Raw genomic sequence first — 15,520 nt, 5'->3', positions numbered from 1 at the left:
TGGCTCAGAGTGACAATGCATTGGGTGCTAACTCCCAAGGCAAGACAGCCAGGCTGTCAGTCTACAGCAGCTCTCAACTTGTGTTCTATGGAGTCCTACAGGGTTCCTCCCCAAGCCCTGACAACTCCTCTGCTCACAAAATACACAAGCTCTCCGGTTCTGCCTTCTACATTGAGGGATCACATAACATAGCACTGAACCCAGGACTTCACAGAGACACAGCCTCAAAGCTACCGTCCATATCTACTCAGCTGGAGTCAAAGGCTACACCGTGATGGCATGTTTGTGACTGAGGTTTCTTACAAAATGCAGTCTTCTCACTTTGGCCAGCTGGGCTAAGCACCTCTCACTCCCAAAGATGGCCACCAAGTAACCACCATGAAGTGTCCCAGTGTTCAAGCAGTCTGGGAGCCCAGTGATGCCCTGCCTGGCCTACACTAAAGCCGTGCCTATAACATCTCCTTCTCAAGGGTTGGCAAGGAGAGGAAACTCACTGTAAGGAAGGGGTGCCTGGTATTCTGCAGAACCCGGCTCTCTGTGACTGTGTGGGCGACTTCATCCTGTGGACAGACAGTATAGATGAGTGGCAGGGACACATGAGAACCTGCGGTCACCAAGGAACAAAATCCAGATGAAACCTCCCCAAACTGGGGAATAGGAACAGGGCCCTTTTCAGGCCCAAATGGCAGCCTAGACAAGGGTGACTTCGAAAGCACAAGGTGAACGGCTGATGACTCCACAACTGAGAGTCGAGGCTAGCACCACTTGAACCCAGGTCAGCCACCAACATTCCACTACCACTTGAATCTTCAATGACCTAAAGGCCCAAGTGCTGAAGATGTGGTATTGGTCCCCACCTACAGCACTCTTGGGAATTGGGAGACTTTGGAGACATAGTCTAATGGGAGGAAACTAGTCACTGTGCCTGTGCCCTTAAAAGAGACACTGGGAACCCAGAGCCTCTTCTCCCTTTACTTCCTAGCTCTCCCTGCCATGTGCTCTGTAATGTACATGCAATGAAGGTCCCCACAGGCCTAAAGCCACACAAGACTGCATCCATGAACTGAAACATATAAAACAGCCAAAACCGTTCCTGTTGCAAACTCTACGCAATCTGTCACCACGAAGCAGCTCTAACATGACCCCTAGAGGGGGAATAAGCAGACAGTATGTGACCCCTCACCCACAGGTACCATATCAACATAGGAACCCCAACTTCAGAGAAGGCTCCACATCTTAGCAGTCCTTCTAGGGCTCACGCTGGCATCGGGGTAGAAATACATATGCTCTGGGCCCATTCTGTCAGAAACTCAGGATGAGCATATGGAGAGGCACTGGGGGGAGGGGTGGGGCACTGTCCCAAAAGCTGGAGTTAGTGTATGCTCTAGGGTAGGACCACAGCAGAGCTTCTAGATGCCTTTTGTTACCTCAACAATCTGGGCAAGAGCTTAAACTCAGGAGACACTGGGACTATCAGATCATTTCTGAGTCTCACAAATGGAGGCTGTGAGTGCCCTCTGCATGCGCAGCTGGGGACGCAGCTAAACTTCCTAGCCCCACACTAAGGAATCACGTGGCCCACAATATAGTGCTAAAGCTGACAAGCCCTGCTCTGGATCAGTTTTATCAATAATCTGTAAGTAGCTTTGTTTCCTCTCGCAGAAGAACCAAGTTCAATTCCCAAGCATCCTCAATAGGCCACTTATAATGGCCTGCAACTTCAACTCCAGGGCACCTGACACTCTGCTCTCCACAGGCCACCCCTGAGTCCCCTTTATCTTGAGCACTGTACTTTGTGTAAGAATTTTACTATTAAGCTTATTATAAACCTTTCCTTCTGCTGGGCACTCCTTTAATCCCAGCCTTCAAGAGGAAGAGGCAAGCAGATCTCTGATTTCTGAGTTCGAGGCCAGCCTGGTCTACAGAGTGAGCTCCAGGACAGCCAGGACTACACAGAGAAACCCTGTCTCAACAGACCAAAAGAGAAAAAGTTGTGTGTTAAAAATCAACAAGAGGGGCTGGTGAGATGGCTCAGTGGGTAAGAGCACCTGACTGCTCTTCCAAAGGTCCGGAGTTCAAATCCCAGCAACCACATGGTGGCTCACAACCATCCATAACGAGATCTGACTCCCTCTTCTGGAGTGTCTGAAGACAGCTACAGCGTACTTACATATAATAAATAAATAAATCTTTAAAAAAAAAAATCGGGCTGGTGAGATGGCTCAGTGGGTAAGAGCACCCGACTGCTCTTCCGAAGGTCCAGAGTTCAAATCCCAGCAACCACATGGTGGCTCACGACCATCTGTAACAAGATCTGATGTCCTCTTCTGGAGTGTCTGAGGACAGCTGCAGTGTACTTACATATAATAAATAAATAAATCTTTAAAAAAAAAAAAAAAAAAAATCAACAAGAGCTGGGCGGTGGTGGTGCCTGCCTTTAATCCCAGCACTTGGGAGGCAGAGGCAGGTGGATTTCTGAGTTCGAGGCCAGCCTGGTCTACAAAGTGAGTTCCAGGACATCCAGGGCTATACAGAGAAACCCTGACTCGAAAAAACAAAAACAAAAACAAACAAACAAAATAACACCAACAAGAACTGCTTTGGCTGGGATCCTGATAGATCACATTTCCCAACTCAGCTCCTAAACAGCACCTGCTGAGTGAGGCCCAGGGTTCGAGGGGCTCAGGCCTTTCTCCTAACACAGTCATCCCATGAGACTGGTACTTGGGACAGGATGTACGGGGGTGGAGTGGGGGGGTAGGGTGGGGGAGGGGGCAGAATATCAGATGGCGGAGCAAATGTCCCAGGCCTGAAAGAGCTCCCAAGCATGGTAGGTATAGCACCAGACTGCGGCTCCTGAGGACACTCAGATACGGCTCAGTGGCACAGAGCTTACAGGGGTAAATATAAGGCCCTGGCTCCATTCCCAGAATCCATCCTCACTCCTTACCAAAAAAAAAAAAAAAAGAGATGGCTATTGTCATCTATTTTTTTTTCCTGTTTTTTCGAGACAGGGTCTTTCTGTGCAGCCCTGGCTGTCCTGGAACTCTTTCCATAGACCAGGCTGACTTCAAACTCAGAGATTCGCCTGCCTCTGCCTCCCAAGTGCTGGGATTAAATGTGTGCACCACCGGTAATCGGTGGTTGTTGTCATCTCAAGGCCCAGTGCTATGACTGGACTGTGTGCCTTTTGTATTATCAATCAGGTGCTATACCTACCAAGGAGCCCCTTTTTCATCCATTACAGACCACTGTTTCAGACTCAGCAGGAGATGGGCAAACAGATTGATTTTTCCTGAAACAGGAGACCTCGTGATAATAAAGTCTCCTCTGCTTTTAGTCCCAGTGAAAGGTAGCCTGAGATAACCCACTGTTAATCAGCTTTGCCTCTGTGTTGCTTTCTTGCTGTTGCCTCCTAAACTCTGTTTACAGAACTGAGGCTGCCCTGCTTCACAAACTACAACCACAGACAATCGGGGCTAACCTAGTTACTGCACGGTTATCTGGACACTCCTGAAGCAGCCTCCCGGGCCCCACCCCGAGTGCCCACCTTTGCAATGATGACCTCCTTGCGCAGGATCTTCATGGCATAATAGCGGCCAGTGGCCTTCTCTCGAACCAGAATGACCTTGCCGAAGGTGCCCTTGCCGAGGAGTTTGAGATAATCGAAGTCATTCATGGTCTGCGGGGAGGGAGAATGCACTTGACCCATGGGACAAAATTGCAACAAGGAAGAGGAAATCCAAAAGAAGCGATAGCTCAAGGGCTTCTAGGTGGTCGGGGACACATGGCAACTGTGTGCTGAAGCAGCAGATAGGCAGTTTGCCCTGGCACCATCACTCACCCCACAGCATCCATAGCCAGAGGTCATCCTACATCGAGAAGCCATGAAGGCCCCCTACTGAACCCCTGTGTACTTTGTGTGGAAACCCAGGCAGGAAGGGCTGCTGCAGCCCCAGCCCCTGGCTCCTTGCCACCAGTACTTACCACTTTGGCCCGTGCCTTGTTGACAGCTACCTCCATCATCTCAGATGTGGAAGAGTCACTGGGGGAGCCACACTTGTAATCCATGGCGTCCTCACCTGGGCCCCGCTGCTTCAGACTGTTGGCGACCATCTGGATAGCCCGCATCCACTCTTCCCTGTAGGAAATGAAACACACACAGATCCTGAGAATTTCTCCCTGGCAGCCATAGCTCCACTGCGCACAAAGGGCAAGCTGAGGACCAACCCCCTTTCAGCACTTGATGAGACCCCAGGCTGGCAGAAATGACAGGTCCTAACTAGCGCAGGCTCAGTCTGTGGAGAAGGCAGTGGCATGAAGACAGATTGTCCACCTGCTCAGGTACCCTGGCCTGGGGATGGGGGTGGGAATCAGGACACTGAGACGATCAAAGGACGGAGAAGATTTGTTTAAGGCTCTTGAGACTATGAAGTCACACAGTCTTTGGGAGGAGCACCTGGTGCTACCCTGAATGCTTCAGAGCAAGTGGGAAGCTCAGGCTGACAAGCTACTGATGCTCTGTGAAGAGGGCAGAGATAAAAGGAAGCCAAGAGCCACAGCAGCCAAAGATCCATGAGGCAAGAGTTGGCCAACAGGACTCCCCGCAGCGCTCGGCCAGCCAGGCACGCAGAAGAGGTGCTGCTGGAGAAGCCAGTCCCAGCAGATGGGGCTGGCCGGAGGACAGTAGGCCAGCTCTGGCATTCCTGGGTTAGAAGTTGCTGTCTTGATCTTTGCAAACCATTCTTTTTGTGAGGTAGTCCAAATCACCAGAAATCACATGGAGACATGTGGCTGCTTAACACTCAGTTGCCACATCCATTTTTGGCCTAGCAAACAGCAATTGTAAGTGGTCTGCATTAACCTCTGTGTTTTGCATGCATCTGTCTAGGAAAAGGCCTGTGAACGAAGGGAAACAATGCTCACAACAACCAGCGCGTTCACCAAAGGCAGGCAGCTCGGCTAGAGCCAAGAACTAAGAAGACACTGAGAGCTCAAGACCCCCTCCAGCCCTGCCCCGAAGAAGTCTTGCCATCTGCTGGCAGGAAGACTGCAAGCAAGGTCACACAGAGGAACCAATCCCACCCTGCTGAGGTGCTCTGCTGTTTCCATGGGTACCAGGGAGTGCCAAGATGAATCCTAGAGTGCAAACTGATCCGTGCTGGGACACTGGTCTGGATCCAACTGGGTACTGTCATTTCCTGGTATTATCTAAAATGGCGTGTCTTCCATAAGGTGATATGTTGGAGCACTGTTTTTGTACATTGTGTAAAAATTATCCTTATATATTCCAATGCTGACTTCTGTGCTGGCAGAGATCTGACTGTAGGGCCAACCCTAGTATTGTCATTACTGTGAAGCATATCCTGCCCTGGTATTTTATAAACATTGTTTTCCATCACCTTCTGATTGGTCAAATAAACAGCCGAATTTCTGGCTAATGGCTGGGCTGGAGAGTTAAGGCTTCTGGGCTGAAAGCGAGGGTTTCAGGTAGGAACCAGATGTGAGGGTGGCCAGTGGACATGGATGAAGAAGCAGGTTCCAGGATGAGGCTGAGATGGTGATGTGCCGCGTGGTGGGAAGGAGGCTAGTTGATGTTCTTAGGTTAGACTAGCTGAGAATCTGCCCAGCTACAGTGCCCAAAGCTTATAAATATAATAAGTCTCCGTATCATTATTCAGAGCTGGGGTGGGCACAGAGAGGTTTACCGGTTACAGTGGTATGTTAGCAACAATGGAGCAAGGCAGCAGTGTTTCAGACAAGGGATTCGGGGAGCACTGAACAGACACGAGAGTGAGTGTATGTGGGGAGATGCTCATGTGCGCAGCTCAAATCTGAGACAGGTCTACACAGATTTGTGATGATCTAAAATACCCTACAGCAAGAAAGAACAGTGCCCAACAATGTAGGGTCAGGCTCAGAGTTAGACAATGGTCTCCTCCCCAGGGCTCGGAAGGCCTGGTTGTACTGGATGGGGAGCTGGGAAGCAAAGGCCCAGGAGACAGACTCTAATAAATGCAGAACAGCCCCTCCCTTCCCCATATCACAAAAGAGTAAACAGACTCAGGTTACAAAAACAAGCACATGGCATGGGGACTGGCTGCAGCTCAGTGGCAGAGCACTTGTCTGGCACACCCAGGGCTCAAACAACAAGCCCAGATGCAAGAAAAACTCATCAAGTTTGCTCCAAGCCTGGTCACTGGATTCTCAAATGACCCGTGGCCTTCCCCAGGGCCACTGGGTAACAAAGTTCCTGCTCAGCTCCAGGCTTGCTGAAGCAGCAGAAACAAGCTTTGGGGGTTCCTATTACTGTCAGGAGGGGTCTGCCTTTTACCTGTGAAATCACAATCTGTAAGAGAGAAGAGAGACATGAGACTTTCACACCATGCTCTGTGAGACAAGGTGCACAGACAAGTGCTGGCACACTGCTCCTCACCACCCAAGAGACCAGAGGCCCCCAAACCCTACAAGGACAGGGGTTAACATCTGCTCTTTGTTTTTTGAGATGGAGTCTTGCTATAGAGCCTAGAACTATTTTTTTTTTAAAGGCACGGTCCCCTGGCTGTCCTGGAACTCACTCCGTAGACCAGGCTGGCCTCGAACTCGGAGATCTGCCTGCCTCTGCACCCCGAGTGCAAAGCCACTGTCCCTCTCCTGCTTCTTCCTGTTCTCCATGGGGCATGCCCCAGCACCCGTTTGGGGGCTTGGTAGGTATAAATGGTCCCATGACCCCAGAGTGCCCCCCCACCCCCAGCAAGGCCAGTGCACCCCGGGCAGGGCAGTGCTAGCCTCTTCCCTTCCCAAGCCTGCAGTCAGCATGTCCTACTTGGTTTTAACCTGTGGCCTCCTTGGATAAGTCACTGCCTAGAGCCCAATCCCTGTATTAATATTCTTGTTTCCCAAAACATACACCTTAAGGGTGGGGGAATAGCAGTGAAAACACACACTGTGCTCTGCTTTATAGAACCATAGTTGTATACTTATGTGTTTTAACATGCGGACTTTGAAACTGGCATGGCTCATGGGGTAAAGGCTCCTGCCATCAAGCCTGACTACTTGACTTCAAATTAGGACTCACCCAGGGGGAGGAGAGAACAGACCCCTCCCATAAGCTACCCTCTGATACCCACACATGTGCTATGGTGGGTGTAAGTTTTTAAATGTAATTTTTAAAAAGTAGGTTTGTTTTGTTTTGTTTTGTTTTGTTTTGTTTTTTGAGACAGGTTTCACTACATAGCCCTGGCTACCCTAGAACTTTCTAACAGGCCTCAAACTCACAGACATCTGCCTACCTCTGCCTCCCAGGTGCTGGGTTAAAGGTGTGTACTCCCATACCTGGCTAAAAAATGTTTTTAAGCACAATTTAGTATTATGATGGTGGACTAAAAATTACAGATCTAAGTGGTATAAATATATAAAAAGACTTTCAGACACAGAGATTTGAGACTGTCACAAGGCAAAACAGACTGCAGACCAAGATGCACAGTGTGACTATTGCCTTTGTTGACAAAGGAAGATAGACTACAGCTCAAAGGGTTGCTTCTGGTGACAGCAGGGACAGTGTCTCGTCTCTACATGTTCATTCCTCCCAGTTTCCTCTCTGGATCTCACAACTCCAGCCTGGAAGGTACTGGCCTCTGGAAGGTGTGACAACATGGATAGGGCCTGATCTAGGACACACCTGGTTAGAGCACAAGAGCCTGCACCAGGAGGCAGGCTGTGGTAAGAGGCTCTCCCACCTCCAGACTAGCCACCAATCTGGTTCCAACTGGACCAAAGTTGCAAGGTTGCAGCACTCAGAATTCTGGAGAAAAAGTGAGGGCCTTGGTCCAGAACACTCCTCAAGGGTTTGCAACATGGTGTCTGGGGCAGAGGGTGCTCCCACCCAAAGCTGGCACTTCAATGCCTTCCTGTTCCCAAAGAAGACCCAGGGACACCAAGCCCTTCCCAGCCAATAGACAGTGGTCAACAGCAGTTCCACAGTCACAGCCACACCTGGCTGGTGGGTGTCACACAGCCACTCCTCTCTGTGCCAGAGACCCAAGGGCCTATGTGAAAGACCTCAGTTCCTTGCAGGGGCTCAGGAGGATGAAAGGATAATACTCCCTTATCCTTTTTGTTCGCAGACAAAAGGATACCACTCATGGAGCCCTGGAGTAAGGCAAAGGACGCCTCCCCTGGGAAGCTGTGATTGAGGCCGCCTTCCAGAGAAGACCTGCTCGCTAGCCACCACCACTGCCCCTCCCATTGCAGACAGCTACTGTTACATTCCATGTAAAGGAGCCCTTGGCTCCCATCAGCCTGGGCATCTTATTTTATACATGGAAAGAATGAGGAACACAGAGTCTGACACGCTAACAAGCAGAGGGGCAGCACAGACAACAGGCCTTCCTGCCTGGCCCAGCACAGCTATGGCATTTCTATGGTATTTTCCTGATCCCTGTCATCCCTCACCTGGCTTCTAGAGCCTGGGGAGAGACACCTGAGGAGCTATGCGTATTCAGGCTAGCACACTGCCCTAGCTGGGGAATTGGGAGCCAGGCCGGGGCCATGCGGCTCTCAACAGCCCACCTTTGCCAGATCTGCCTCCTGCAGAAGTTGCAGGTCCCACTGTGATTGAAATTAGACTCAGTAATGAAGAGCACACTAACCTGGTATACTGCTAACCGTCTCCCTTGAGACCAGGGGGCTGCAAACTCTGTGAAGGAGCTGGGAGTTTGATTTCAAGCTTTTCTAGTCCTGTGCTTCATCCATCTCTTAAACTCTGCTGTGGTGGACCAAAAGTACCACCACAGACACTTCATATACAAGCGACTGGCCACACTCCAATATAACTTGATTTGCCCTATCAGCAAGCAGGGCTGTAGCTGTCAACCCTACTGAAACCGACTTCTGGTTTACAGGACAAAGAGAGGCACAGGAAAACAAAGGAAAAAGAACGACTTAAAACATGAGGTAGTAAACAAAGCATCTAACCTGTTTTGTCAAGAATATCATTCTTGCTGGGAAGTGTTGGCTCACGCCTTTAATCCCAGCACTCGGGAGGCAGAGGCAGGAAGATTTCTGAGTTCAAGGCCAGCCTGGTCTACAGAGTAAGTTCCAGGAGCCAGGGCTACACAGAGAAACCCTGTCTCGAAAAACAAACAAACAAACAAACAAAGAATATCACTGTCATAAGGGGAAAAAATAGAGACAAGGGAGAACCAGGTGAGACCAAGTCCAAGACGCAGTACGTACCTAGAGTGAATCCATGTTTAAAAACAACATTGTCAGGACTAAGGGGACAGCTTAGTAGGAGATATACTTACTGTATAAGCACAAGAACCTGGGTGCAGATCCCCAGCATTGTCATAAAAAGCCAGGCACCTGTACCCAGGGACAGAGGGTAACAGAACCAAGGGACAGAGACAGGAGGAGCCTAGGGCTAGCTGGCTTAGTCAGTCTAGCAGAAACAGCAGGCTGCAGATTCAGTGGGAGTTACTGTCTTAGACAGTAGAGACTAGAAGCAGGCACTCTATACAGAGTGTACTGTGCACATGCACGCACGCACGCACGCACGCATGCCCGCGCCCGCGCGCGCGCGCGCGCGCGCACACACACACACACACACACACACACACAGAACTAAACTAGGAAACCTCAAGTATATATGGATATATATATTAAGTACTGGCTTGGGACCAGAAGTGCTTCTAGCTTGGAGTCCTTTGGATTTTAGAATATTCCCATAGACTTTATTGTCTAGTCAGAGACAGCTACTGTCATTCCCCATGGTAAAGCAGCTTGTTAGCCTCCCATCAGCCTGGGCACCTTAATCTTATTCTACACATGGGGGGAGTGAGGAACACAGAGGCTGTTCTAAGATCTGAAATACCCTGAGCACCACGAGGATGCAATGTCCTAAGCGTTGGAGGACTGGACTTGAGATTAGCGATGAGCATCCTGTACAATCACCTCCAGCAGGACAGTGGCATTCTCAATTTTTTTTTTTTGGTTTTTCGAGACAGGGCTTCTCTGTGTAGCCCTGGCTGTCCTGGATGACCAGGCTGGCCTTGAACTCAGAAATCCATCTGCCTCTGCCTCCCAAGTGCTGGGAGTAAAGATGTGCGTGCTATAGCTGCCCGGGGGTATTCTGAATTTTTAAGAGAGGTACTTAGCAGATGGCTGAGTGAAGAGTAAAACACTAGTAAGTATGAGCATAAACTCAAACTCTGCCTTTAAATAATATAAAAGAAAGGCAGGCAAGGTGGCTCAGCAGTAAAGGTACTTCCCTTTAGAAGTCCCTGATTCAAACCATGGACCCTTCATGGTAGAAGAAAAGAACCGGCTCTCCTTCCAAGATAACTTCTGACCCACATGCAATTCACAGCATGCACACATGCCCCCCACCCCCACCCCCTTGCATGCACGAGCATACACACACAAGCACACTAGATGTGGTGGTGGGAGCTGAGCTGCAGAGTCTAGGTGGTTCCTGAGTAGCCTCTAAACTTCCCTGCATCAGAACACACTTGTGCTGGGCATGGCAGGTGTCAGGTCCAAAGGAAACTCCAGATCTCCACATTCCAACAGACAGAAGAGACAAATGGCTCTCTGTGGTGCCTATTAGCATACCAAAGTAAGCTGACCTCCAGGCTCCCTCAGTATTACAAGCACCTGTTACACATTTCAGAGCCCATCCTAGCTCTTCTTACCTCCTCTCTACCCTAAACTCCCCCAGCTCACAGACTCCCATTCCCTGCTATTTCAGCTAAGCCAGCCACTGTTCTTTTTTAAAGATTTATTTATTTTATGTATATGAGTACACTATAGCTGTCTTCAGGCACACCAGAAGAGGGCATTGTATCCCATTACAGATGGTAGTGAGCCACCATGTGGTTGCTGGGATTTGAACTCAGGACCTCTGGAAGAGCAGGCGTGCTCTTAACCGCTGAGCCATCTCTCCAGCACCCCGGCCGGCCGCTGTTCTTGTCTCTCCTCTCCATCTTGCTGCTCCTCTATTTCCCCCTCCCTCTGCGTTCTTTTGCACGAGCTCTTTCCCCCCTCGCCCATCTCGTGCACCACGCCGTTCTGCTCCTGGCTTCTCTCCTGGCCATGGACAGTCAGTGTACTCATCTTCCAGATGCCTCTGGCCGTTCTCCCTCATATTTACAATAAAAACCCTTCCCTTTTACACTCGCCTTTAATCCCAACATTCAGGAGGCATCTCTATGAGTTTGGGGGTGGGATGGGGGCATGGCAGAATGGCTGCTGCTAGGTTCCAGCTACCTGGGGAAGGCCAAGAAAGAACCTGAAGCCCAGCAAGTGTAAGTCATAGCATCTAGTCAGTATCTTCTCAGCAGTGTCTCCTGCCTCTCCATCCTGCAGTCCCTACACTCACACTCACACTTGGGCCTCTGTGAACAAGGCAATAAGGACAGCACCAGCCCTCTCCACAGAGTGGGGAAGCCCCTTTGCTCTGTGTCTCTGGCTCTGCCTTCCTTTGGAATCTAGGGCTTGGTCTCCAGGGCAGGGCCACTGCAGAGGCATTCTCGCCATTAGCAGAGGGAACCAAGGAAAGAAAGAATAAGAAGCCCAATCTTCATCCTGGTCTTAGCACGGCCCAATCTCTCTGTTATTGAGGACAAGTTGTCTCGTAAAAAGCAGAAATCAGATCTCCCTGGCAGTGGTTAATGCCCTCTCCCAGGCCTGACCCAGTGAGTGCCAGGTACTGCTGCCCCGAGGCTTCCTGTTTATCATCCTCTGAATCTCTTAACAACCCTGTGACAAACCCCAGTTTATTAAGCGCCTGCCAAGCCCTGCAGGAATCTCCACTGAGGGCCAAAGCTTTGGCCAAGCTTCCAGCTTTGAGCGCCTCTACTTCCCCTCTTCCAAGCGCAGTCCCTTGATTCTCTGCTAACACAGAACTCCTTGAGGTCCCTGGGACACTGGAGTTGTTTCACCTCCTGCTCTCTGGATATTCTGTTGAGTCCATTTCCTGGACTGTTCGCTTTCCTATGACTGTTCGCTTTCCTATTTCAAGAGCCAAGCTCTTACCCATCCTTCACACTCACCCAACACCCACGGCTAGCATCGATCAGCCTACATCTGCTTTTGCTGGCAGTCCATATTTGGTCCCCAGTTTTCAACTGGGTTACACCTCAGTTGGCCTGAGATGATAATTCGGTTCCCTGTGGTGAGACAAATATATTTTTAACTTGGGGAGATATGCAACAATAATTACAGTATAGATCATGGTCTCCCCAAGATCTTGTGATATTGTTTCACGCAGGCTCTAGAACAGCACTGTCCAAGAGGGTCAGTCCCAAACACTTCAAGACAGAGGCAGGAGCATGAAAAGTTGATGGCCAGCCTTGGCTACATATCAATTCAAGGCCAATGGGCAACACAAGTTCCTACTAAAATAAGATTGTAGGTAAAGAAAGTACGCATTCTATTTCTCTACTGCTACATTTGAAATGCTAAGCAGGTCTAGGCCAACCTTCTCAGAGTTCCCATAGGTACAGCAGAGGCTCTGCCTTGTTGACGAGCAAGAGGGGTGCTCTTCAAAGCCAAGTCCAAGAAGACAGAGTAGGAGGAAGAACATTTCCACAGTAGGCAGGACTGTCTACCACAGAGAGACATCAATGAGAAGAGCAGCCCAGCTCCAGCAGGGAAGAGAGAGAAACCACTGGACAGACAGTTCACAAAACGAAGACCCTCCTCAAGGGCAGCCTCATCCACACACAAATCAAACCTGACCCTGCTCAGACAACTCAGAACCGAAGCGGCTGACAACATAAGGTTAGGAGGGTACTTCAGACATGCCGGACAGAAACCCTCCTCAGCATTACAAGTGTGGACTCCTGTGAGCCTCAGTCTTAGCCCTAAGAATGCATCCTATGTATTGGAACCAAAGGCATACATGTTAGGCCTCACAGGAACACATCCTACAATGAGCTCAAGGCTGGAACCACATCGCCCTGGAACTTGCTAAGTAACTCAGGGACACCCATGTGTGGCTGCTACAAAAGAAATGAAAGAACAGAGTGAGAGCACAGCTGCTCTCTCTACAGTTAGAAAGGTTCCCCAAAACACACCCTTCAGGGAAAGCGTTAAGTTCAGAGTGGTGCGATTTGGCTCTAATTGCTCAAGGGCACTGTGGTGGTCTGAATAGGAATGGCCCTCATAGATTCCTGTATTAAAATGCTTGGCCCATAGAGAGTGGCACTATTAAGAGGTGGCTTTGTTGGAGTAGGAGTGACCTTGCTGGAGGAAGTGTGTCACTGTAGAGGCAGGCTTTGTGGTTCCTATGCTCAAGCTAGGCCCAGAGTGGCAGTGTTCCTTTCTGCTGCCTGTGGATCAGGATGCAGAACTGTCAGCTTCTCCAGCACTGTGCCTGCTTGCAGGCTGCCACGCTTCCTGCTACCATGATAATGAACTAAACTTCTCAACTGGTAGGCCAGTCCAAATTAAATGTTTTCCTGGATAAGAGTTGCTGTGGAAAGCTGGAGAGATGGCTCAGATGGCACACTGGCTCCTTTTCCAGAGGTCCTGAGTTCAATTCCCACCAACCACATGGTGGCTCACAACCATCTGTAATTGCCCTCTTCTGGTGTGTCAGCAACAATGTGCTTATATACATTAAAAAAAAAAAAAAAAAAAAAAAAAAAAAAGAGTTGCTGTAGTCATGGTGCCTCTTCACAGCAATAGAAATCCTAAGCCAGGAACACAGAAACTGCAAGCTGCAGGGTTGGGGTTGGGACACGGGGCTGAGGTGGCCACAGCTCTTGAGACTGACCTTGATCCCATTCTGTAGCCTAGAAAGGCCTAGAACTGCATTTCTCCTGCCTCAGTCTGCCAAGTGCCGAGATCACAAGCACACACCACCACACTTGGCTCAAATTCATTTTTGTAAGACAAGGTTTCATGTATGCCATGCTGGCCTTGAACTTACTATGTAGCCAAGGGCAAACCTCTTGCCTCCATCTCCCTAGTGATGGGATTATAGGGATGTGTTGCCATGCCATGTTTATGGAGTACTGGAGAACTGAAGCCACAGCTTCATGCATCCTAGGCGAGACTCTCAAGAACTGAGCTCCATCTCTAGCCCTACACTGATCTTTGTAACTGACTCTGGACCAGTGCCCTAGAATCAGTGAAAGTGCTTATGTGGAATACACCTGGCAAATCTCTGGGTCATGAACAGGAAGAACTCCATTTCTTCCCAGGACTCTGATATGTTCCCAGAGTCTGAAGAAGTGGGGGGTAGGCGTGGGGGTGGGGGTGGGGGTGGGGGGTGTTTAAACCAAGCATCCCAGCTCTTCTCAGCTCCAGTTGGAAAGATCCTATGTCAGAAGGACTCCAGGTAAAGAATAGCATCCTAAGGGCTGGACAGATGTCTCAGCAGTAAAGAACACTGGCTGGCTGCCCTTCTAGAGGTCCTGAGTTCAATTCCCACCAACCACATAGTGACTCACAATCATCTGTAATGGGACCCAATACACTCTTCTGGTGTGTCTGAAGACAGCAACAATGTACTCATATATGTAAAATAAAAAACTTAAAGAAAAAAATAGGAAGACTAGCATCCCAAAGGATTCTGTTCACCTATCCCTCTTGCCTTCATATCAGGCCTGTCTACCCTCAGGACAGCCACACAGAGAGGTACAGACTCACCTCTCATCTGGAGAGTCTACATGGAAGGTCCTCTCGATGACTGTGGTCCACTGCAGGCAGCGTATGACAAAGGTGTTGGGTCGTGGCCTCTCAGTCTTCATCAGCTGGCATTCTGTGGGTACAGTCAGGAAAAGAGTGAAGGCAAGGTCCTGCTGCCTATAGACCAAATTCACCAAGCCATCTTTTTATATGCCAACCCATACAAGATGATGCCAGAAACTGAGACAGTCTTGGCTCTGTCCTCAAGGGTATGGGATGTTACAGTCTCCTGCTTTTCAAGGACACAACGAAACCCTGAGCTGTGGGAGGACTACACAGATGAGGTACAAGTGACACAAGTGACACAAGTGACAACGAGGCTTTCACCGGCTCCTCCTCACTGCTCTTACTTTTGTGATTTCAGCCCATTCCCGGGGTTCCAGAGATGGAACTCAGGGTTTAATGCACAGCAGACAAAGACTCTGCCACTGAGCGAGGGCTCTAGCTTACTTTTTTCTTGTGAAACAGGGTCTTATACTAAGCTGTTCAGGTCTGCTGCCTCAGCCTGCCAAATACATAAGTCCACCATATTTTGTTGAAGGCCAAACTGGCAGCAACAACTCAGAGCGTCATGTCCAGATAGAAAAAGACAGAGAAGGTATTTAATCCGGAAGGCAAGGGGACCAAGTTAGTAAGACACAGCGGAACAGTGCAAGGCAGGCCACAGAAGAAAGAAGCCTCAGGTCTGGAGAGGTGGGTCAGCTACCTGGGCAGAACCCTGGCATCACACTGAGGAACCTGTCTCTGTCTCTGGGGTCACGGAGGGGATGTGTAGAGCAGAGACAGGTCCTTCCTGCTGAAGGCAGAGACAGCAGAGAGTTAA

General features: G+C 49.7%; 1 protein-coding gene across 11 annotated transcripts in view; it reads right to left on the bottom strand.

The window, feature by feature from the left end:
* The window catches only part of Akt2 (thymoma viral proto-oncogene 2), a 49,275-nt gene that overhangs the window by 7,849 nt on the left and 25,906 nt on the right, over nt 1-15,520 (bottom strand). For all 11 annotated transcript variants that reach the window (NM_001110208.2, XM_006539482.2, XM_030241998.1 and 8 more), the window contains 4 exons: nt 14,659-14,770; nt 3,988-4,141; nt 3,551-3,682; nt 495-560 (listed from right to left, as the gene is read on the bottom strand). In NM_001110208.2, the coding sequence (NP_001103678.1) occupies nt 495-560; nt 3,551-3,682; nt 3,988-4,141; nt 14,659-14,770 (464 nt within the window). The remainder of the gene's footprint in view (nt 1-494; nt 561-3,550; nt 3,683-3,987; nt 4,142-14,658; nt 14,771-15,520) is intronic.

Source organism: Mus musculus, chromosome 7, assembly GCF_000001635.26.
Source record: "Mus musculus strain C57BL/6J chromosome 7, GRCm38.p6 C57BL/6J".
Classification (NCBI taxonomy): Eukaryota; Metazoa; Chordata; class Mammalia; order Rodentia; family Muridae; genus Mus; species Mus musculus.
Note: the sequence above shows the minus strand (reverse complement) of the source record. Positions and strands in the feature narration are given on the sequence as shown.